Consider the following 22,015-nt stretch of genomic DNA (forward strand, 5'->3'; position numbering starts at 1 on the left):
TTCACTGAACCCCAAATCTTTATTAACCACTGCTTGCTCACAAAGATATATGTGGAGAGGGGGAAACACACAAATGGACAGAGGAGCGAAAGAGAGAGAGAGAGAGCGAGAGGCAGGTAGGATAGTCACTGTCTGTGATGTACTTCTGACAGCTGTTACACTGTGATGGTGGTTTATACGTCACCGGATCAATATCACATGGCACAAACATACAGTATCTACCCACCCTTTTTCTGAAATATGCGCACACACTCACACACATCTATGGGCCTACCGTGCGTGTGTGACCGACAGGGTTCAACCTCAGGCTTCAACACCCCTGGTTACAAACTATTTGGATATTTTAATACACTCATATACACTTTTACAGATGGCAATACTGTGTTCATGAATTGTTGTTGCAGTGATACCTGTTATGGCTTAAATATCTTTCTTGTGCCAGCCGTTCAGTGGCAATTACAGTGTCTTGGAGTGAAGTGCAATGATTCCGGTAGGTGCTGATGATATCGAGCACTACTCTAGCCTCTATCAGATGGAGAAAGACGGAAATTATTTGTATTTTCTCCGATTTTAAGATTCACAGTAACAAGTGTGATTTCAGGTGAAGTTTTTGCACTCAATGCCTGTATCTGTCGCGTTCTTTGTTGTGTTGGGTACTACAGTAACATGTGATTGAAATGTGGCTGGAAGCTTGTTTCTGAGGAATATAAGAGGCCCGCCATTGGTCAGGGATGTTACGTGAGCTTTTCCGGTGCCAGATGGACAGAATTCAGCGAGCTCCTCCTGAGCTCTGTGCTATGATTGGCTAAACGCCTGCCCATGTGGAGAGCGTGTGAGTGAGTGCTTCTACAGTATATATGTATGTGGAGAGATGAAGAGGTTGCAGACGGAGGAGGGGGGAGGGAGGGAGGGGGGAGGATGAGGATGGGCTCATTAAATGCTATAATGTTCTCCTGCGGTACAGTCACCTTCTACCTCACAGGAGTGGATGTGCGGCGATGGCTTGCAGTCCCCACAGAAGAGCAGCCTGTCCCCTTTCCTTTTGCCAACTTCCCCCGCACATGTCCCTCACTAATTGGAACATTGGCATAAAATGGATGGAAAATCACTCGGAGCAAACAGATCCAATTTTTGTTTCCAGATCTGCGGGGTCAAATGAGTAAGTGCCCACTCGAAGGGACGAGGGAACGGAGCCAGGATGCGGGCCGTGTGAGGACGCAACCAGTCACAGCAAACATCAGCTAGCTGGCAAACTCACAACAAACACCTAAGCCTGTCACCACACGAGAGAAACCTCAAAAATCATAGTAATAATAATAAAAAAAGAGAATCTCAGGCTGAAATGAACAAACAAAAAAAAAAACATGAAAATGAACAAATTATTACATCCATATATATGCAAGGAGAGGAAACTTATATATAAAATGGCACACTGCAATCAATACTTTTGCTGCTTGTATCGTACTGTATATAACAAAAAAAGAAGTATTTACAAAAACCAATACCCACTGTCACTTGTCAATTTGATTTTTTGTTCTCATTGGAAACGGAGCAAAAACATTCTTTTTTGGGAAGAGTGGGTGGGAGACATTAATTTTTCTTTTTTTCAATTCTTTTTTTTTTTTTCATTTTTGGATCCACCCCCAACCCCATTCAAACCTCCCACTGTCTCGGGGTGGCGTCTCAGGCTGTGGTACTTTCATTGTAGTATGGGGGAGTATGGCGGGGGGTGGAGAGGTGGGGACATGTGGGATAAGCTGGGAGAGGGGTGTGTTCCTCAGGGTCGGGGTGGTGGTGGTGGGGGGGAGGGGGATTGGAGGTGGGACGTAGAACCTTTTGGGGCTTCTCACGCTGTCACCTCTTCTCTCAACTCCTTGTTCCTGCGCACCTCCTGAGCACGCCTCTCCTAGAAAAACACACACACACACAAGTGAACACATGCGGTCTTTTTTGGTTGCTGGTCCTTTCCTGACATTTCTTTCTCGCTCACTTCACCATCTCTCAAATTTGACCTTTGCAGTGACGACTTATTTCTTTCTGTTTTCCGCCACCTGTCCTCCTCTCTTACCCGAGGCTCTTCTCATGTCTTCTTCTCTCCCCTTCATACGATTCTTTACCTCCGCCTTTGACAACTCCTCTTTGTTAGCTGTTTTTCCACATCTTCTACTTCAAGTGCTTCATCTATAAAGGTCAAGCAGGTATACAGCCTACATACAACCATTTATATTTACAAAGGTATGGCTATTAAGTTTAATATATTGCTTGGTTACCTTTTGGCAGTTACAGTATGTCACTGTCAAAATAGTTGACTGCTTTTAATTGAATTGAGCTACAAATGTTTCCTACCAACCAATCAGATACATTTTTTTAATTCTAATTATGCCGAATTAGTAAATTAGTAGTTTGAAACTTGCTAGTAGTTATTAAGAACTTAAGAAGGACTTCATACACAAACTTAGCAATGGATTTACAAATAGCTAGTGCAACCTTGTCCAGGACTATAGCTACTGTTGAGGACACTGAGATCATATCCTCAGTATTGTTTCTGGGGGGGTTTTACATTCTAAAATTAGGAGCTAACACCTGGTGGATGTTTTATAAATGTATACAACAACAAATAAATATATGGTTTTATTATTTCCTCACTAGCAGTTTAATTCCTGGCAGTGTGGTGAAGGCTGAGAAACAGCATATAGCCCTTCCTGTTCCTAAAATTTACTGACAATATAACTGAACAGTCAACTGAATAAATGAAATGTTAAAAAAATCTAAGCAATTGACACAATTTTGAGGCTATTTTGTCTGGTGTCGGATCAAAATAGTCTAAGGGACAGTGGACTTGACTTCCTGATCTAAAATCCTGACTACATCCTCCATCCTCACCCTCTCCTGCAGGCGCTCCATCATGCTGGCCAGGTAGGCCATCCGATTCTCCTCGATCTGCTCCATCTTCTGCTGGAGCTTCTCCTCAGCCATGCGGCTGAAGTTGCTGTTCTCCTCCATGGCCTTCAGGAGCACGTCGCGCTCGTGGTCCCGCTTCTCAGCCAGGGCCCGGAGTACCTGCGCCTCCTGGGACTGGAGGAGGAAGAGGAGACAGAAGAAGGACGGGCAGCAGAGGGAGAATGAGTCAGGGAGAAACAGTGATTTACTGTGCACCGCTGATCGATTCTTCTTAAAATTTAATGCGAGTCAGAGCTGGACATTAATGTTAAGCATAAAAATCATCTCCTGGCATGTACTATAATTTATTTATTATCCTGAATGTTTGGCCCTCAGTATTGGACATCTGGTGTTAAAAAATCTGTCAAACTAGCTTATTGATTGGTTGATTGATTTGTTGGTGGTTTGCTGGATTTGTCAGGTGCTTCACTGAATGTATTGACAAAAAAATCAATGAGATGCAGGAATTAGACAAAGTCAGATTAGATTTTTCATGGTAGTTTTGCACCAGACTCACTGCAGCACAGCAGTCAGTGTGATGCACCATTGACCAAACAACCAGGAATCAAATTAGATGTCATACTTACAGCCTAACAGTGATAGTGTGAAACTAGACATGTTGACTGTCTTGATTTCCTTTTGAATTTCCTGTAATCTAGCCTTAGAAATGTTTAGGTTTCCAAAAAAGCTATATTATACTTTTGGACATATAGATTTTGTCTGGTCTAAAATCATTCATCCTGACTTAAGCTCCAACACTTATTCAGGCAAAGTGGCATGTGGCAGCTGGGTGCAATGACAATGACGGGAAACATCCTTACTCTCCTCCGGTCCTCAGCTGCCTCCAGTTTCTTCTGGATGTCCTCCAGGGAAAGGTCCTTCTTGGGAGGGGTGGTGATGCAGTGGTTAACATCGGACACAGGGGAGGTCGGCTTCAGGATAACCTCAAAGGCCTGGCCTGAGGCGCGCTTGTTAATGGGCTTGATATCCATGTCTGCATGTGTGTGGATTAATGGCAAAGATAGAAAAACACAAAGAAAACCCCTCTTTTAGCTGCGGTTGACTTTTCATTCAAGCATTTTTGATAAAGGAGTTAAAAATCTTCAGTCTGATTTCCACCTACCCTCAAAGTCACCCATGATGTTTTTGCGGGTCTCAGGGTACAGACAAGAGCAGATGAGTGAGAGAACAGAAATCTCCTTCATCTTCTCTTTGTAAGCTGCGAAGATAAATGTCAACATGATGGTGTGTTAGTTCTGTATGTACTGTAAACTGAGAGCACTGCTAAGACACAGATGAAATATCATTAACCCACTAACATACACACGCAAGGATGAAACATCATTAACCCACTTTTCCCTCCACAGGAGGTCCTTGAAGTAAATATCAAAATTTCTAGAAGAATAAATATTCATCAAGTCCTCAAAAAAAGAAAACCTCATCAAAGGATGTCTGGTGGAGCTGAACTGCCCTGGGTTTTGTAGACATTTTGTGGCTTTTGTTTTCAACGAGCTGCGAGGGGAGCGGAATGGATGTGTCCTTACTTGGCCTAATTTCCCCAACAGCTAAGATGCTGCCGTATCCACAGGATTCTCCACACATCATTAGCTATGCATTTCATTTTGGTCTATTATTTATTAACGTAACCAGACCAACGCCCTTTTGCCTTGCTGCCATTTTGTGGCTAACGCCAAAAAACATCAGAGGTTAGTTTATGTGGTTCAGGTAATTTAAAATCTGGTATTTGGCTAGATGTGGGGATAATCTTTAAACAGTTTCTTATCTTCCTTGTCTGTACTTTATGGATAGAGGCTAACAGCTGAGGGTTTAGCTTATCAGCATAACACAGCAATATGGCTGCTCATCCCTTGGTCCATTTATGGTCCAAAAAGTTAATAACACTCAAATCATACTGGCTGTATTTGGCAACCTGCTCTCTGCTCAATAGTGGGGGACAAAGTGTTCAAAAGGGCAGACAGAAAAAAAAAAACAGTAAATATAAGAACGAGCATCCTTGTGTGACCTTGATTTTTTTTTTTTTTATTCCTGTGTTTTTGGCACCTACTACTTTGTAATGAGAGCCTGGAGTTCAGTGGCAGTCCCTGCAGGGAGACGAGCAAAATTATCCGCAACACACTACAGGTTCTGTCAAGGTAGTGGAGATTTGCATGCCGACTGTCATAGCGGGGTATAATCCATCACCCAGAGCACAAGGCCTGCAGGGCTCAAATGTGCCACGTTGATTCATGATTTGCAGCAAGCTAGAGTAGCAAAGCCAGAAATTAGATTTAGTGTGAAAGAGCTTCTCCATAGTGGGGTACGGTGTACTGTATGATTAATCCAAATCCTCTTCCTTACTCCTATTCCCTTCTCACTCGCTCTTCTTCTTCTCCTCTCTGTGTCTCGCTTTCTGCCCTGCAGACTGGCAGACGCCACAGTAATGTGATCAACTCTCAGATGTAGCTCTCACTATTCTCTGATGGCCTTGTTAACCCCTTCCCTGAGGAGGAAATAGGACAGGGTGAGAGCATGGTAGGGAGGGGTTAAAAAAAACAGAGAAATTCATGATAAAAGGAGAGAGGGGTTGAGTAGGAATTGCGATTAAAGTGGAGTTTTCTAGAGAAACATAAATGGAGAAAGATGGAGAAAACCCGGCTGGTGGAGTGGGGACAGTAAAATCATCACACCTCTCTGATATAAACAGAAATCACAGGCAGGAGGATTAAAAACCGGCAAAGGGGGCAACTCCCAGTGGGACCCGCAGCCCCCATCAACTGCCCTCAGGACAGCCTAATGGAAGCAGCCACCTCAGGTGGATGGCACTTTAATTTGTAATTAGTGGACCGTGCCATTTCTGCTGACTAGAGGGGGGGAACGGAGCTTTTGGATGGTTGTCACAGGCTCATTAAGCTATGTGTATGTCAAGACCCCGTCAGCCATTTTCTCCCACATACACAAGCCCACTTGACAGCTGAAGGCACAAACAGTTAACAATTCAGTGGAGCAGGTAATTTGGGTTAAGTGCTTATGAAGCAGATCAGCACATATTCTTGCTTGGTGGTTGCCAAGTTCTGGGTGGGGCCTTTTTGCTTACTTAACAAACTGACAGATTTATAGTTTATAGTTTATTTGTATGTTAAGTGACTATATCAGAGTAAATTTAATTTATTTCTTATATTATAAGATAAACCCTCACTGTGAATTGAAATAGCTCTATAACTCAGAGCCGTAGAGATATTTATTTTATATCCCTAATAAAAAAAAAGAGATTCTCTACTTTGCAAAACTATTAAATTGTCCCATTATTTCTCCTGAGAGAAAAGATATTTTCCTTCAGTTACCACGGTAATGAGCTCATTCCCGGTGGATCAGACACATAAAAATGACAAATGATACAGAATGTCATCCACAGCAGGAAGTGTCCATACAGCAGCATGTGTTCAGAAATGTTGGCTGAGGTTCGGTCAGCTGCCTACTGTATGTCAATATGAGAATATGAGAGGAAAAGATAATGTCAGACAGGGACGACACTGCTTTAATGCTCCCGGTCCACCCTGCCAGGCTGGTTTCAACCAGTCAGCTCTGCATCCTCCCTGAGTGTCTACCTCTCAGACTCCTCTTGTCCCGACCACAGACACACAGCCAGCAAGCTGCACTTCCTCTTTCAATCCATCAGCCAAAGAGGACAGATCATCAATACCTACTCCCCCACAAGCATCCCTCTTCCCCAGCACCTTCTGCAGCCCCGAGCCTCCATTTCATCTGTTGCTGCTGTATTCTGCGTCTCAGTCCCATCCTCTTGTTCTTACTCTCTCTTTCTTTATTTGTCACCCACACTCTCTGCTTCCCCTGGGAGCTTTAATTCTGCGTTAGCACAAACCACCACACCTCTATTTGGTGCATTTCTTCCATTATTTCTCTCGTCTTCCCCTCCTCCCTCCCCTCTTAAAAGCCCAGCCCCTACTATAAGAATTTTAATTCTGGCCATAGTGTCACTTTGGGCAAAATAGCACAAAGTGAAAAACATTGAAAGACACTTTTGATAGGGCTACGAGCAAACTGCCTATAAAGGCAGTCTCACAAAATGTGGCTCTGTGTAACACATTCTTTACTCCCCTCTTGGGTGCTGTAACCTCACAACAACATGGGCTTGGCTTCTATGTTCAGCCCATACAGGCCCTTTACAGCCGGGCCACCAGGCAGCAATATCATCACAAAATTATGAAGGTATTACCAGAGCAAGATTGGCTATTAAAGGAAACGTTATGGCACCCAGACAATCAAGGGCAAGTCTAGTCATTTGATGCAGGACTGGTGGGCTGGGTTTTTCCAACACCGCACCCTGCGTCCATTTGCGGAGATCCGTATATTAAAACAAAAAGGAGACGGTGTTAATTGTCGATAATCGAATTGAGAGCTTTTTTGCCTCTGCATCTGTTGATTTCCACAAGTGATGAAGAGCTCATGAGCATATGGCATACCATCGCCCTGGATTGATGTCGCCTCTTCCTCCCAGCCTTTCTTAAAAGAGCAACAGTCATCTGAACCAGTAATGGGAGTGTGCTGCATTGATCGATGGGACTCGATGATAAATCTGAATGAATTATTAGTCCGGGAGACTTTTAAGCTTTGTGCACATGGGCCATTAAGATGATAAGATGGGAAACATAGCAGAATTTGGACATGACTAGTTACTTGATATTGATGGTATTATTGTCCAAGAGGCTTCTGTTTCCGTGCACAAAGGAATTGATTTTAGGGCATCAGCTGAATGACCACACCTAACTGGATATGACAAGTGTGCATGATAAGGATCAGGAACAGTGCTTAAAGGCTTTAATGCACATGGGTGCGCACTTTGGGTCTGAGCACTGATTTATTGGTGGGATAGCTGATAACTGGTGCTCCATCTTATAGTGTAGAGGGATGTTTCTTTGTGTCCTCAAATCTCCCCCAAGGAATGAAGAACACATATTCACACATGTACTGCATCATAATCCTTAAATACAGTCGTAAATGTTCACTAACTCATGACTCCTCCATGTTAGAAATATGAAAAATTAGAATTGCGCTGCCGTGTTTCTCTAAATAAAATAGTCTATTAGTGAACTCAGCGACCTGGTGAGTGCTGACTTGCACTGACGATGGGATGATGACTGCTTTATGCTCCCTGCCCATCCCATTCTGCCTGTCCACAGCTCAAATCATGAGAGGAAGGAGGAGGTGGGTGGAGGAGGAGGAGGAGGAGGAGGAGGAGGAGGAGGAGAGGGGAATAAATATAACAGTCAGGGTTTAGTTGCCGGCGTCCCTCAGCGCAGACACCAGGACCCTTACCGCTGTCTGTCTGCATGCCCCTCCATCCATCAAGTGCCTATTCAACCAGAAAACAAACACACTATCCCCTAGACTGGCCACACACACACACATTTCACTTTTTCTGGCTGCACTCAAGCCCCTAAAAACCAATAAACTTGCCTTAATATGGCTATAGGCTTCTTTTTCATAAAGCCTGTAGGTCTAGTGTTTATAAGCTCTCAAAGTAATATGTTCAAATAACGAAAAACCAGCCAAAAATGAAAATATATCAAGCCTTGATGCAAGGTTGACACAAATACAAGGCCTCCCACCTGCCATAACATGCTGTTTTATTTTATTTGTTCATATATTTCGAGTAAATAATGTCTCAATATACTCAGCTGTGGCTACAATAAACATTATAGGCCACATTTACAATCAATAGCCTTTCTAATAGGTATGGATATTCCTGAGACAACATTCATTTTCATCGCCAGTCGTAAATTCATCCCTCGACTGCAAAGCAATTCTGGAAAAAAGGATGCTCTTTTTTCCCCTCCCTATCTCTCTCTCTCTTTCTCTCTCTCTCTTTCTCATTCATGCCTTTAGCGGTCACCCACAAAATTGGTTCAGCAGGCTTTACACTATACAGCTACATAGGATGGCCCAGTTTTGATAAGGAGATTTGTCACGGTGAAATATTTCACAGCCTGGAGAGCGACTGGCTTTCTTTGAAGGGACCGGAGATGTTGGGTGGGGTCGCTGGCGCTGCATTATGCTGCACGGCTCTGACTCAGGCAATAAGGGCAGGTGCGCCAGGCAGGCAGGCAGGCATCGACAAAATGCTGCTGTGTGACGAAAAAAATAGCATGATATAGATTCATTATTTTTAAATCCCTTGCTTTAAAGTGAATGGAAAAAAACCTGCGTCACTGATTATCACCATATGGCAAACTGAATCCTAAACCAGCTCATATTGATCAACAATTAGGATTCAGGATGAGACAGATATCTGTTTATAGCTCAAATAATGATTTCAAAATTGGAAAACGTTGCTTTAGTTTTGCAATTATTATTTTTTTTTAGAAGTGACTTGCGGCGGAGTTTGGCCGCTCCCTCTCATCATCATCAACCCTCAGCATCCTTTTGTGCCATGGGTGTCGCCACTGCCTCTCAGCATCCTCAAAAAACCTGCGAAGCCACCAGAATCTCAGTCATATCTGAAATAAATCCAGTGCAAAACTCACCAATTGCGGTCTTAGCCATTTTCTGTGGTGGTGCCGGGGCGGGTTGCTCGGAGGAGTGTGCGTTGGTTGCTGGCTGCTTGTTTCTCGGAGTGAAGCGACTGCTGGTAAGGCACTGAGTCAGCAGAGACAGGGGCTGCCGGTGCGCCTGGTGGTCTGTTAAAAGCTGCGTCAAGCCGGCAGGAAATGACTACAACATGACAAGTGCGCAGTTTTGGCCTTCAGAATAAAACTGGGAATTTGCCTCATCAAAAAGTAAAACAGGCCAGTTGTTTTCAAAATTTGGGGTTCGTGGACCCCCAGGGGTACTTGAGGGGGTTCAAGGGGGTACCCAGAAAAAAAGAGAATAATTTATTTTCACTATAATTCCATCTATAAGTAACACAATGACAGAATATATCACTATTTTGGTCACTGGTTTCATACACTTTCTGTAACAAAACATCTAAAAGCAAAAATCTTATTGAATGGGGGTCTGTGGTCTAATTTGTGTTAGTTTAGGGGTCCTTAACGTAAAAAGGTTTGAGAATATGATGTACAGTATGATGTACAGAGGTCTATCTTAAAACAATAATCAGGTGTCCATCTATCTGAAGCTAATATGAGGCTTCAAATCAAGTGGATATCTTCCGAAGTAACAGTCGTTTTTAGTGTAAAATTCCCTCTTTGTGTTTCCCCAGACAGCGTTTCTTTGTTGAGTTGTGGTTAATAGGTTTCAAAACATCTCACCAAAGGACTGCAGTTGAAAATTAGCCAGCTGGCTAACACTAGCACATTTACAGAAATGCTGATTAATGTGTCCTGTCCTTATAAATAAATTAATGAAATGGAAATGGTGGAAGTATTAGTAGTATAGAGGGAATTATAGCAGTAAGAGGGAATTTGGTAATAAAAAGACTGACTTATATATATCCACTTAATTTGGCTAATTTGGATGGCTGAAGCTTCATATTAGTTGTAGACACATTTTAATAAACATTTCTGCACAGACTGAAAGCTGTGGATTTTATCCTCCATCACTTACAACGGAAAGCACATTAAGAAGGGATCTGTTAATGGTGAGTATGAACAAGAGGAATGATGACAGTGAGCAAAACCTCTCTCGGTGCTCATTTATGCACCTGACTGTTGTTTTAAGACAGACTTGAACGATTGTGTACGTATCTCGTAAGCTCTAAGGTTTATGATAGACATTTGTTTTCATCACAGTCCAGCAGTGTGAGGAAGACGGTTTGTGGGTGATGTATGTCGGGTTTAGACTGGTTATTTAGCAGCAGGAAAAGCCAGAGTCATCTTTCAAATCCCTACTCAAATTTGTATCTTTGTTATATTTGCTACTGTTCTCCAAATTGACTGTAATTTGTTGCATTTAAAAAAAAAAAAAAAAAAAAAACTATTAATAGATTTTTATACAATGAGGATTTTGTTTATGTTTTAACTTATCCTGTTTACTGTAACACACTTTGAAATGTTGTTAGTGAAAATTTCTATATACAATGCAGTTATATTATTATTAATAGTAGTAGTAGTATTGGTAGTGGCAGTATTATAATCATTATCATTATTATTATAGCATATTTCTTACACAGTGGCAGTTTGAAGTGCTACACAGATTAAATAAGACACGATTGAAAAAAACATTTAACACACTGACACTTAAATTGTGATGATCAATAAATAGTAAATTATAAAACCAGCAACAAAGAGCAGAAAGGTTTGAAGTTCAGATATGAACCTGGTCAGCTGACTCGAGTCACAAGACCTCAGTGGATCTTCATCAAGCATATCAGAGTTCAATGAGTGCATTTGTTGACCAGAAGCAGCTTAAAATGGATTCTCTGACTTACTGGTCACTAGTGCAGAGACAACCTGAGACAACACGACCTCAAGATAAATGCATTAATTAATTTTTATGATCATTTTGGGGCATGAGTCCCCTTAATCTAGCAATATTTTTAGATCATAAAATGTTGATCCTGTAACTGATTACAGAATATTACATTTAGATGAAACATAATATTTTGAAATCTAAAAACCAGAAGTCTCCTCATAAAATCTATTTCGCTTTACAGTGGGTCATTTATGAGCATGTATGTGCATCCTAGAGCATATTGGCCATTATCTTCCCCTGACGCGCCTCTCTGAACTAGAGCCCTGACAAATCCTACATCCCCTTGTATTGGAGAGTTCAGGACACAGACAGAGACACAAACACGGAGGGTGTTTCCCTCTTTGTTTCTGCGGTGATGTAGATATCAGCACCTCTACGTCCTTTGTGCTGTACGTTACAGGAAGCTTGACTCATGATAAGAGAACATTTAGATTTAGCACACTTCCATTTTTTTTTTAACTTAGTCACAACATTTAGGTTTGTGGTAATTCCTGGTAGGACATTCTGGGCGGAGCAGAATTACATTAATTATAAAAACAGTTACCCAGTCTTAGTGTATTTGATGGCACAAAAAGTCTAAAGTGTCCTATAGAATCTGTGTTTACACTAAAATGACCCAATTATACCAGTGTTGGCTATCTTTTGTGACTGCATAAAATACTGATGGTCAAATCATAGCCTGGGTGGTATCATTAAAACATCAATCACTAGGTGGCAGCAAATCTCAAGTTATATGAGTTTGAGGACGGCTTGAAGGAAATTACTAAAATAATGGATTCATTCATTCTACACTGCACAGATAGCCTAGTGGTCAATTTAGATGGATATTCTATATAATTATATTAGTTATTACTTCATAGGGTTGTGCAGTTATGGGCCTATTTTAATAAAAGCTAAATGTATGCATGGTGTTTAACTCTTAGACTACAGGGAGTACAACACTCCAAGTTCCTTATCAAAAAGCACGTGTTTGCATAGATAACAAAACAGTTACTTTGCTGCTGTTTATTTAAAGTGGTACACTAATGTCAAGAGTTTGGCCAAGGCCTTATGAATGGTCACTGATTAACCATAACCTGTTTTAAGGTTGTAATAATGCTGTAGAACATTTAAAGATCAAGTACGCTAGATGAAATAACACAAGTAATATTGCAATATTTTTCTTTTTAAATTTAACAGTTTGACAAATGAAAATAAAAGAACAAAGCACAAAATTCAAACCACATTAAAAAAAATGTTATGTTATTCTAAAGTGTGTTTTGAGGAGGGACTCTAAGCGACAATAGAGAGAAAAGTGGTCATATATATAAATAACATATGAATTTATCATTAATATAAAGTATTAAAGTCTGCTTACATTCAAAAAATACATTTAAGAGACACTTTGTGTCAAGCAGAGTGTCAAACTAACATCAAAGTAATAGAATTTATTTGTAGCCTAATACTATCTATCTATCTATCTATCTATCTATCTATCTATCTATCTATCTATCCTATTCACTTGAATGAGAAAATGTGTCCAAACTTTTGACTGCTACTGTATATATAGGTATCACTAATATTAGTTTGACACTGCTTGATATATAATGAAAGAAAGCTATTAAGAGGACACCTGTGTAGGACCCCAATCCACACTGGAAATTAGCTTTGGCTGTATGTTAATCACTAAATGTAACTCAGTGTTGTTTGTGGCTACCTATTCTATACAATTAAATAAATTAACTGAACTGTAGGCTAAAGAGAAATACATTTGACTGGACTAAAGTCTTAAACAGACAAGCTTTGTGTTTGTTTTCCTTCTTTCTCCTAATTTGTGACTTCATCTGCTCCCATTTTTTATTCTTATGCTGTCATATGGATTAACTGACCAAATTTAAAACGCCACGTATGATTTACCTTTTGAGCTAATTTAATTTTAGTTTAAAAATGTTATTAAAAAAAAAAAAAGAGGCCACATCTGATTGACTGAGCGAATGACGGACTACTCGCTTACCAACACACAATACGCACACCTGTGTGACCTCATCACCGCTCACATAGAGATCAATGCGCTGATCAGGGCTTTAGGTGCATCAGTACCTTTACCTGTTTGCCGGTACGTCTTCCTCTACTGAGTGATAGAAGCTATCGTTAATATAACCCAACTGTTAACGATTAGAGATAAGTATTTGCTAAATATTCGCGAGGTTACTGCTTTTCAAATGATATAAGCGCGCAGTAGGTGTTCCCAACCATCATTTGGCGGTTGGTGGAGAGGCGGAGCTAGCTACAGATGTTGACTGCTGCTTACAAGCTAAATTTTCACAAATCTTTAGTACCACTTGTGTCGCTGCCTGCTTCACTGGAGAAAAAAAGAGGACACAACACAGGTATAGTGTTTTATTTTACAATACACGCAAGGTGACTAGTTCTTTGTCCACTTTTTAATTCTGTCAGTGGCTGTTAAATGGCATGTGGACGAATAGTTTCCACTCGACGTGACGTTAACATTGTCACCATCTTAACCAGCGCTAGCAGCATCATGTGTGTTGTGTCTGATGCTTAACTTAGCTAGCTCTGTTAGCGAACAACACAGCTAGTTTAATATAGATACTGTTTAGATATATCAAATGTCAGCTAGAGAGTTAAAGTGAGCGCAGTGAAACAGGCTTGAATAGAATGGGTTCATTGATCCCTCAGTCTCCTCATTTGGGTCTGAATCAGGCCACTGCTAACAAGGCTATCAATCCATCTGACGCTAATCATTAACAGCCAGTCGGGAGTTTGGGTTTATAACGGGACAACAGGAGAGAGTGTCTGTGTGACTTACAGGGACATAACGTTACCGAAGATGAAAAAGTCCAATAGTTCAGTCACACGCGTGGAAGTTGAGTCAACTCACAATGTGGCTGTCCATAACAAACTGTCCACGTTTCATTTCTTCTTCCTGTCTGCGCTATAACGGCACGTCCGATATTTTAAAGGATAGATTCACACTTTTTCAAGTCTTAAAACAACAGTCGGGTGTCCCAAATGAACAAAATAGATTTTTCTATGGGCTTAAATTAGGGTCATATGTATTGTAGCAGTTTATCACCATATCTGAATAAGTCAAAACATTTTATAGAAATAATTCAAATGCATGAATGTGTAAAACATTTTGATCAAATTAATTCAAATGTTTGAATGTGTAAAAAAAAAAAAAAAAAAAAAAATCCATAAGGAGATCTGTAGCTGTGCATGACATTTTGTGAACAAATGAAAAAGATTTGCACAAATAATTTCCAATGTGTGAGTGCGAAAGAAGATTTGCACAACAGGTTTGCAGTTACACAACAGGTTTGCAGTTACACATCAATCAGTTTGTGGGTGAAAAAAAGTTCACACAGAACTCAACTGTATGTCAATCCTGAAGTTACAGCTACGAATCAAACCTATGAGTACAAATACTTTTACTTTTTGTTCTACATTTGCATTTCCTTCATAAAGTGCTTACAATGTAAGTGATGGGGGCAAAAATCCACAAGCCTCCTTCTGTGCAAAACTGTATTTTAAAGTTTATCTCAAGCTAATATGAAGCTGAAGCCATTCAAATGAGTCAAATCAAGTAGATATCTTTCGACTTTCGTCTTTTTAGTGCCAAAGTCTCTCTTTTTGTTACTATACTTCCACCGCAGCTCAACAGGGAAACACAAAGAGGGAATTGCTAAAAAGACTGTAAATTTGGCAGATACCTGACTTTTAGACAGATTTGAAAAATGGTGAACCTATCCTTTTTTAGGTGTAGATATTTGGTCTGACACATGAGAGGAAGCTGTTTCTTTATGTGTAAATAGCTATAACTTTAATAACTTAATGACAACTGACTCAATAAACATGTGTTTTCCTTATGAACACAGGGTAAATAAACAGCAGTTATAGTTGTAATTATGAAGAATATAATAATTTCCTCCACATAGATGTGAAGTCAACAGGGGCAAATAACTGTAGCAGCCATATTAGCGTAAGCATGCAGAGCAGATGCTAGTGTAATTTCATTGGTCTGGTAATGGGACACATGGCGTTTGTCCTTAACATACCTCTTGCTAGTATTTTCTCTGGTGATGGGCAAAGAAATTCAGCTCAGAGGAACAATTTGCACATCTGTTTCATGAGACAGGTGCGTAGGAGAGGGACAAGTGGATCGAAGACATTCAGCTAAAGGACAGATGTGACTTATTTTCCTGGATGAGTTTAATCGTTTTACACAACTCGGATGTCAACGTGGTCTATGTAGTCACATTCAATGCACATAAGAAGTTCCTAATGTTCAAAATCTGTCATTATTGGCTGCCAAAAACATCATATAAAGCAGGGAAAAGCAATAATGTCTCAGCAGTTATGAATTTGTTGCCATGTCTTACTTGATTAATGAAATACTAAACAAATAAGCTAAATTAAAGTTTATTGGTGAGTAAATTGGTGTCAATTTCCAGTCAGTTGATTAACATACGGATATGTTTTCAGTGCTAATTGAGGTAATGGTGGGGGAAAAAAAATCATTCCAGTTTAGAGCTGCAACAATACTTTGATTCATTGATTAGATTATTATTTTGATAATTGATTAATTGTTTTAGTCACTTTTCAAGCAAGAAAGCCAAACATTGTTTGGTTTCAGCTCTATAAATGTGAGGAATTGCTGCTTTTCTTTGTCATGTAGGATAGTAAATACTGTTGGGTTTTGGACGATTAATCGAGAAAATAATCAGCAGATTAATTGATAATGAAAATAATTGTTAGTTGCAGCCTTATTCCAGTTTTTCACTTTAACTTGAAAAATTGAAAACTTTTGTGCATGTTTACGTGAATGACGAGAGTTGTGCAGCTGTGACATTTCAAGTGCACATGGCCCTAAAAGTTCACAAAAGTTCCCTAAAAAGTAAACATGGAAACACGTTTCTCTGAGTGTAGACACTCCTGACGCACAGCAGTTCAGTCAGGGTCGTTTGTTTGTGAAATATCTCCGTCCCTTTGATGTCAGAACCAGGCACATGACCAGCTCAGCCACGAGAAATGTTTTAAGTGTCACTTCATTATATTCCTATTAGAAACCTGCCACCATGTAACTCTCAGGCAGTATACACCTTCCACATTGATGGCAACCCAATCTGACATGTCGGTATAGTAAGTAGTATTCCTCTATGATGTTTCAGTTGTTTACACAAGCTGTTAGATACAAAGGTGTGTGCCTACACGCCTACAGGATGCATGTGTAGGCGTGTGAACCTACAGATGCATCCTGTGTACAGATAAACTTTCACAGTGTGTAAAACTGCTTTTTTGACTCAAATTAATTTGCATTCAACTATTTGAGCAACATGATCATATGTATGGTGCACTGTTCTTGCTATGACAAAAACTGTGTGTGTGCGTTAGGATGAAGACAAATGTCACATCTGGTATTATCTGGTAATGAGAATACCTTACGTGAATAAGGAAAAATTCATGTTAACAAAACGTATAAATGCATGCAGAAAGCTTTCAGTCTTCTAGTGGTCTGGCTCGCACTATGATTGGATCTCAGCCAAGTGTAATCGCAGTCTGTGCAGCTTAGTTGCATACTTAAAAAAAGAGAACCTGCCAGACAAGTTGAAATGTCATCTAAATGAGGAGTTGCGGCGCACCCCCGCAGGGTTTCGCGGAGGTGCAGGGTGGGGGGTGAAACAATCAGAAACTTCCTCTCATTTACCGGCTTTCTCACTACCAGTATTATTGTCCACCGCAGCGTGACATCGGGTTGCGTTTCTCCAAAAGTTGATTCAGTTGGTTCACCCCCCCCCACCCCGCAGCCTTAACCCATTACCCATATTCAAATGAATGGGAGGACTGGTGCTTTCAGCGCCCGATTTGATGTGAATTCTGCCTAACTCGGCTCATCAAAAAGCTACAGCTAACTTCTTCCTTGACAACAGAACAATCAAGTACAGCCCATTTAGCAGAATCACTTTTCTTGACATTGGACACACCATGTTTGTTGACAAGTCTTCTAAATCTATACCTTTTTATATTAAGATCTGAATTGAGATAATGAGAATGCTTAGTGATATAAGGCCAGTGACCAAATATCAGATCAATATTCAGATGTTTCCATATACAGATTGCATGATAATATTTGGTGTAAATGGGCTCATAGGGTCACATTCTGTTGACTGTTCCCTACTTTAAAAGACGAAGTTCTTTGCATGCAGTGTTTTGCTGTAGATGCACACCAAAAGATAATGCCACAAATTTATAAAACCACCTGAAATGACACCACAAAATATGATCTAGTGGAGCTATCAAACCATGAAAACAACCAGAAAAATCTTATATAGTGTACCATCACAAGCTCTGCTCACAGAAGCTCTCACAAGATTACATTAGCAGTATGCTACTAAAAGTTGTCTTCTGGAAACGGATAAAATGGATACCATGACCACTGTCCCGTGATGATTGGAAGTAATGAAAATATTTATATGCAGGTCTTTAGTGTAGACTGGTTACAGTTTTCTTCCAGTCAGTTTCTCTTGCTTCAATAAAAGAAACCAGTGTTATGTGTCTTTTTGTAGCACCAGGTCATGCTTATTTGTTTTAAAGAAAGACTAGTTAATTGAGTTGTTATCGGCTCAGTTTTCCAGGGCAGTGCTTTCTTGTCAGTGCCCCTCCTCATGAACTGAACCTTCAGTGTAGAAAGACGTGGGATGTTTGGTTTGTCTTGACATTAGTAATTTTTAAATCCCAATAAGTCTCAGTTGTCTCAACTGCCCCTTGCTGTTTGTAACAAATCCGGGCCAGAAATCCTGGAGTAATGGTGCCTCTTGATAACCAACTTTGTCAGGCAGGTCATTCAAGCATACCAGTGTAATTTGTGTTTCATGAATGTGTGTAACTCAGACATAGCCAAAGTTGAACTCCTGTCGATCTATTAGATAGATGACAAAGTAAACAAAATGATTGTATCTATACATAGAAAATGTTGTTAGTCTACTATAAGCTACACTTGGCTGTGTCTTGAAAATGCTCTTGCCTGCAGTCACTAGTATGGTCAGGAAGTAGAGTGTGTTTACAGTGTGCACAAATGAGTTTCTGTGACTGTAGTTGACCAGCAAATAGGAAGCTCTGAACTTAATAAGCCGCAGTAGACACTGATCAAATTAATTAACTGTAGAAGACAAAATAAGGATTGCAGTTTTTAGATTATTTGTGCAGCCCGAAGCAGTAATAGTCTAATACATGCATTGACTCCAGGCCATTATGTCTTTCTGGTTGTAAAAGAGGGTTTCTGTTGAATAGCACTTTAGTCGGGCTGGTTTGTAGTAGGTTAATAGTGGCTGCAGCAGTTTGTCTCTTACTTACTGCTTCTTAAGGCTGCAACTAACCATTATTTTCATGATCGATTTAATCTGTTGATTATCTTCTCAATTAATCAATTTATTACCCGTTTGGTCAATAAAACATCAGGAAATGGTAAAAAAAAAAAAAAAAAAAATGTTAATCACAGTTTCCAGAATCCCAAGGTGCAACCTCAAATGTCTTGTTTTGTTTAGATCAATAGTCCATAATACAAAGATACTCAGTTTACTGTCATAGAAGACTAAAGAAACCAGAAAATATTCACATTTAAGAAGCTGGAATGAGAAAAAATTTGTATTTTTTTCTTCCACATTTCCTCAAAACGATAATTCAATTATCAAAATAGTGGGCGATTAATCAACTAATCGTTGTAGCTCTACTTAAGTGCAATGCATAAATCCATAAATGCATTCATTTATCCATTCACTCACTCATTCATTTTAATTCATTTGCAGTTACCCTACTGCCCCCGTAAGTGTCCATTAAGTGACTCAAATGTACTGACATGCGTAAGGCCTATTCATTCTGACCATGGACGTAAACAGGGTTGCAGCGTGATAACTTCCCAGAGTTGTAAAATCCACTCTGTGAGTATTACAAACTACTGTGCAGTGTTTTTCTGATAAGCCTTTAAATGCAATAATCTGTTAGTCCAACCGGACTTACTGGATCGTATTTCATTGTCTCGCCGGCACTTAGCAACACAACGACACCAACACAACCCCTTGTATTGTTTTATACAGGGCTGTTTTCAGTCTGAATGCAGCTGAGAAGTTCTTGTATGTTGCTGAACAACAAGAAAAAATCGAAATAAGAAAAATAGGAATACAGTACATATATACAGTAGATGGAACAGGCATTCTAGCACATGCTCAGTTGGTTGCTATGTGTACAGTCCACACGGTCACAAATTTTGGGCTGCGCAGAGGGGCTGTTTGGACCCTCATGGACATGAGCAGATAACGACATTTACGTCACACGGACCCTCACAGACGTGGAGAACGTGTTTTTTTAAGCTAAAGTTGATATCGAGCTAGCCAGGAGTCGAGCCTAGAATCTTCTGATCCGTAGTCAGATGGGTTATCCATTGCACCACTAGCCTTGCCTCACAGATGTGAAAAGCATGAATTGTCTTTAAAACACTTCTGTGACAGTGTCATTGTTTGTCTTACAGATTATCCCAGTGGAGACGCACTCTTCAATTCAACCAATGACTGAGGCATAATATTCGTCCTCCAGTGACACTCCCACCTCCCTTTCGCTTGCGCTTGGTCCACACCCCTCTTTTCATCTTGTCCAGTATTTTATAGTTCTATTCTCTCACCTACTCTCAGTTTCTGGTGCAGCCAGGCATCAGTCTGCCCTCTCTATCCTTCCCCATAACTCCCCTGTTAGCAGCCCTGAAGGATTTACAGCCTTCAGCCTAAACTCAGAATGGTTGCGGAGGTAGACTCTGTGTCTCAGGGCAGTGGTGTGCGGCTGAAGCAGGAGATCTCTCTCCTGCACGGGGTCTGTCTCATCGTGGGAAATATGATCGGCTCCGGCATCTTCGTGTCACCTAAGGTAGGACGCTCTGCTTTGTTAGGACATAACATTTATCATCTTTATGCATCTTTTCAGATTGACGCACTGGAAAAAGTTTCTTGCTCTTATTGAAATATTCATACTATTTTCAAACATTATCAAATCCGAAAACATATTTATTGAATAATTTTAAAGGTCTGTTTTTAGTTATAGTTTCATTTCTTGTTCATATTAGAGTTGGGCTTGTCCGTATTTTCAGATCCTCCTGTTGTCATTGTGTTAGATCACCGGTCTAGGTACCGGATTCAAAGATGATGATGACAGCACCAAAAGCACCTACAGTATGTTTCTTTGTAACCAAAAGTTACACTGCAATTTTTTTTGTTTTTTTTCTGAAATGAGTACAGAGGCTTTGACTTCTGAGTGGAATAAAATCATGATTCTCATTTTGACCAGAATCATCATGCAGTCCTATAAAGTGTTTATATACTAATTCTCCATAAGTATATGTTTCTTTGCAGGGGGTTCTCAAATACACTGGCTCTTTTGGCCTGTCCCTTGTAGTCTGGGCCATTGGAGGGATATTTTCTGTGATTGGGGCACTGTGCTACGCTGAGCTGGGCACCACCATCCGTAAATCTGGAGCCTCCTACGCCTACATCCTGGAAGCCTTTGGAGGCTTTTTGGCTTTTATTCGGTATGTAGTAGTTTTACTCTTTCTGTCTGTAGATACATTCTTGTAAACATGTTAACACAGAAATTGCACATTGTAGAAAATCGAATAGAATTAAACGTGAAGCATAGTCCACCTGCAACTATTTTCATTATAGATTAATCTGTCGATTCTTTTCTTGATTAATTGATTAGTTGTTTGGTCTATGAAATTTATCTTTTGAAGATTTTCTTTCAGTTAGGGTTAGGTTCTTTCCAGTTCTTTACTTTAGTGTTAAAATTGTTACTTGGAGTGTTTTAACTTTTTTTTTTTTTTCATTAAAAGTCCTTCTTTCCTAATAATCCAAAGGCTATGCTGCATGTGTGAGTGCATAGATATGTATGACAGGAGAGTGTATTCCTATATTCGGTTATTACTCAGTACTGGAATTAAAATTGTTGAAGGATTTTCCTAAATGGTAAAAGTGCATAAAGTTGATACCATTATTGTTATTTTAATAAAATGTAACTAAATGTTATATTTGTGCCTTTCTATCATCAATTCCACTGTAGACTGTGGACGTCATTGTTGATTGTAGAGCCGGCCTGTCAGGCAGTGATAGCCTTGACCTTCTCCAGCTACCTGGTCCAACCCTTCTACCCAACATGTATTGCACCCCACAATGCTGTCCGCCTCATTGCTGCCGCCATCATATGTAAGTTTCCCTCGTGCTGAACTCACTGCTATGCTCTGCTTAACCTTGTGTTTACAATGCTGGTGAAAGTACACGGCTGAGCTGGGTGGCGGTGTGTGTGTGTGTATATGACAGCCGATCTTGTTTAATATTTTGTATTGTGCCCTACAGTGTTATGTATGAGAGGAGTGTCACTGTTGTGACAGAAAGTTTGTAATGTTTCTTTTTGAGCAACACTTCTTACTTCAGTTTAGGCTGTTGAATGTTTGAGGATGACTGAGGAGAAGCTCTCAAAATAGCTGACAACCCACATGTATCCTCAGGAAATACCTTGGTAAAGTGGTCTTTATAGTGATTGTGAGCAGCACAGTAGCATTACAGGCAAATGTTTAAACCATGACTGCTGCATTTAATTAGATGAAACA

The 22,015-nt window shown here is 40.2% G+C and overlaps 2 protein-coding genes across 10 annotated transcripts in view; one reads left to right on the top strand and one right to left on the bottom strand.

Annotated features, from left to right (window-relative positions):
• On the bottom strand, positions 1 to 14,446 carry stmn2b (stathmin 2b). 8 transcript variants are annotated; one of them, XR_006100134.1, is made up of 7 exons: positions 14,252 to 14,446; positions 9,483 to 9,669; positions 4,064 to 4,159; positions 3,762 to 3,934; positions 2,884 to 3,075; positions 2,069 to 2,181; positions 1 to 1,906 (listed from the first exon to the last, which is right to left on the bottom strand). XR_006100134.1 is itself a non-coding variant. In XM_042434941.1 (6 exons), the coding sequence occupies exons 1-6, from the start codon at positions 14,285 to 14,287 to the stop codon at positions 1,847 to 1,849; spliced, it is 744 nt and encodes a 247-aa protein (XP_042290875.1). In that variant the 5' UTR covers positions 14,288 to 14,443; the 3' UTR covers positions 1 to 1,846. The 8 variants fall into 8 exon arrangements, 7 of the variants coding, with proteins under 7 accessions (XP_042290875.1, XP_042290882.1, XP_042290879.1 ...); XM_042434941.1 differs by lacking the exon at positions 2,069 to 2,181 and having other exon boundaries at positions 14,252 to 14,443; XM_042434948.1 differs by lacking the exons at positions 2,069 to 2,181; positions 9,483 to 9,669 and adding an exon at positions 5,299 to 5,440 and having other exon boundaries at positions 14,180 to 14,437.
• Positions 12,887 to 22,015, top strand: part of si:dkeyp-120h9.1 (Y+L amino acid transporter 2-like) — a 19,460-nt gene continuing 10,331 nt past the window's right edge. Inside the window, exons 1-4 of one of the 2 annotated variants that reach the window (XM_042434939.1) lie at positions 12,887 to 13,739; positions 19,895 to 20,283; positions 20,766 to 20,941; positions 21,469 to 21,611. In XM_042434939.1, the coding sequence (XP_042290873.1) occupies positions 20,155 to 20,283; positions 20,766 to 20,941; positions 21,469 to 21,611 (448 nt within the window). In that variant the 5' untranslated portion in view covers positions 12,887 to 13,739; positions 19,895 to 20,154. The remainder of the gene's footprint in view (positions 13,740 to 19,894; positions 20,284 to 20,765; positions 20,942 to 21,468; positions 21,612 to 22,015) is intronic. The other variant, XM_042434940.1, reaches the window with a different exon arrangement.

This window comes from Thunnus maccoyii, chromosome 15 (assembly GCF_910596095.1).
Source record: "Thunnus maccoyii chromosome 15, fThuMac1.1, whole genome shotgun sequence".
NCBI classification, from domain to species: Eukaryota; Metazoa; Chordata; class Actinopteri; order Scombriformes; family Scombridae; genus Thunnus; species Thunnus maccoyii.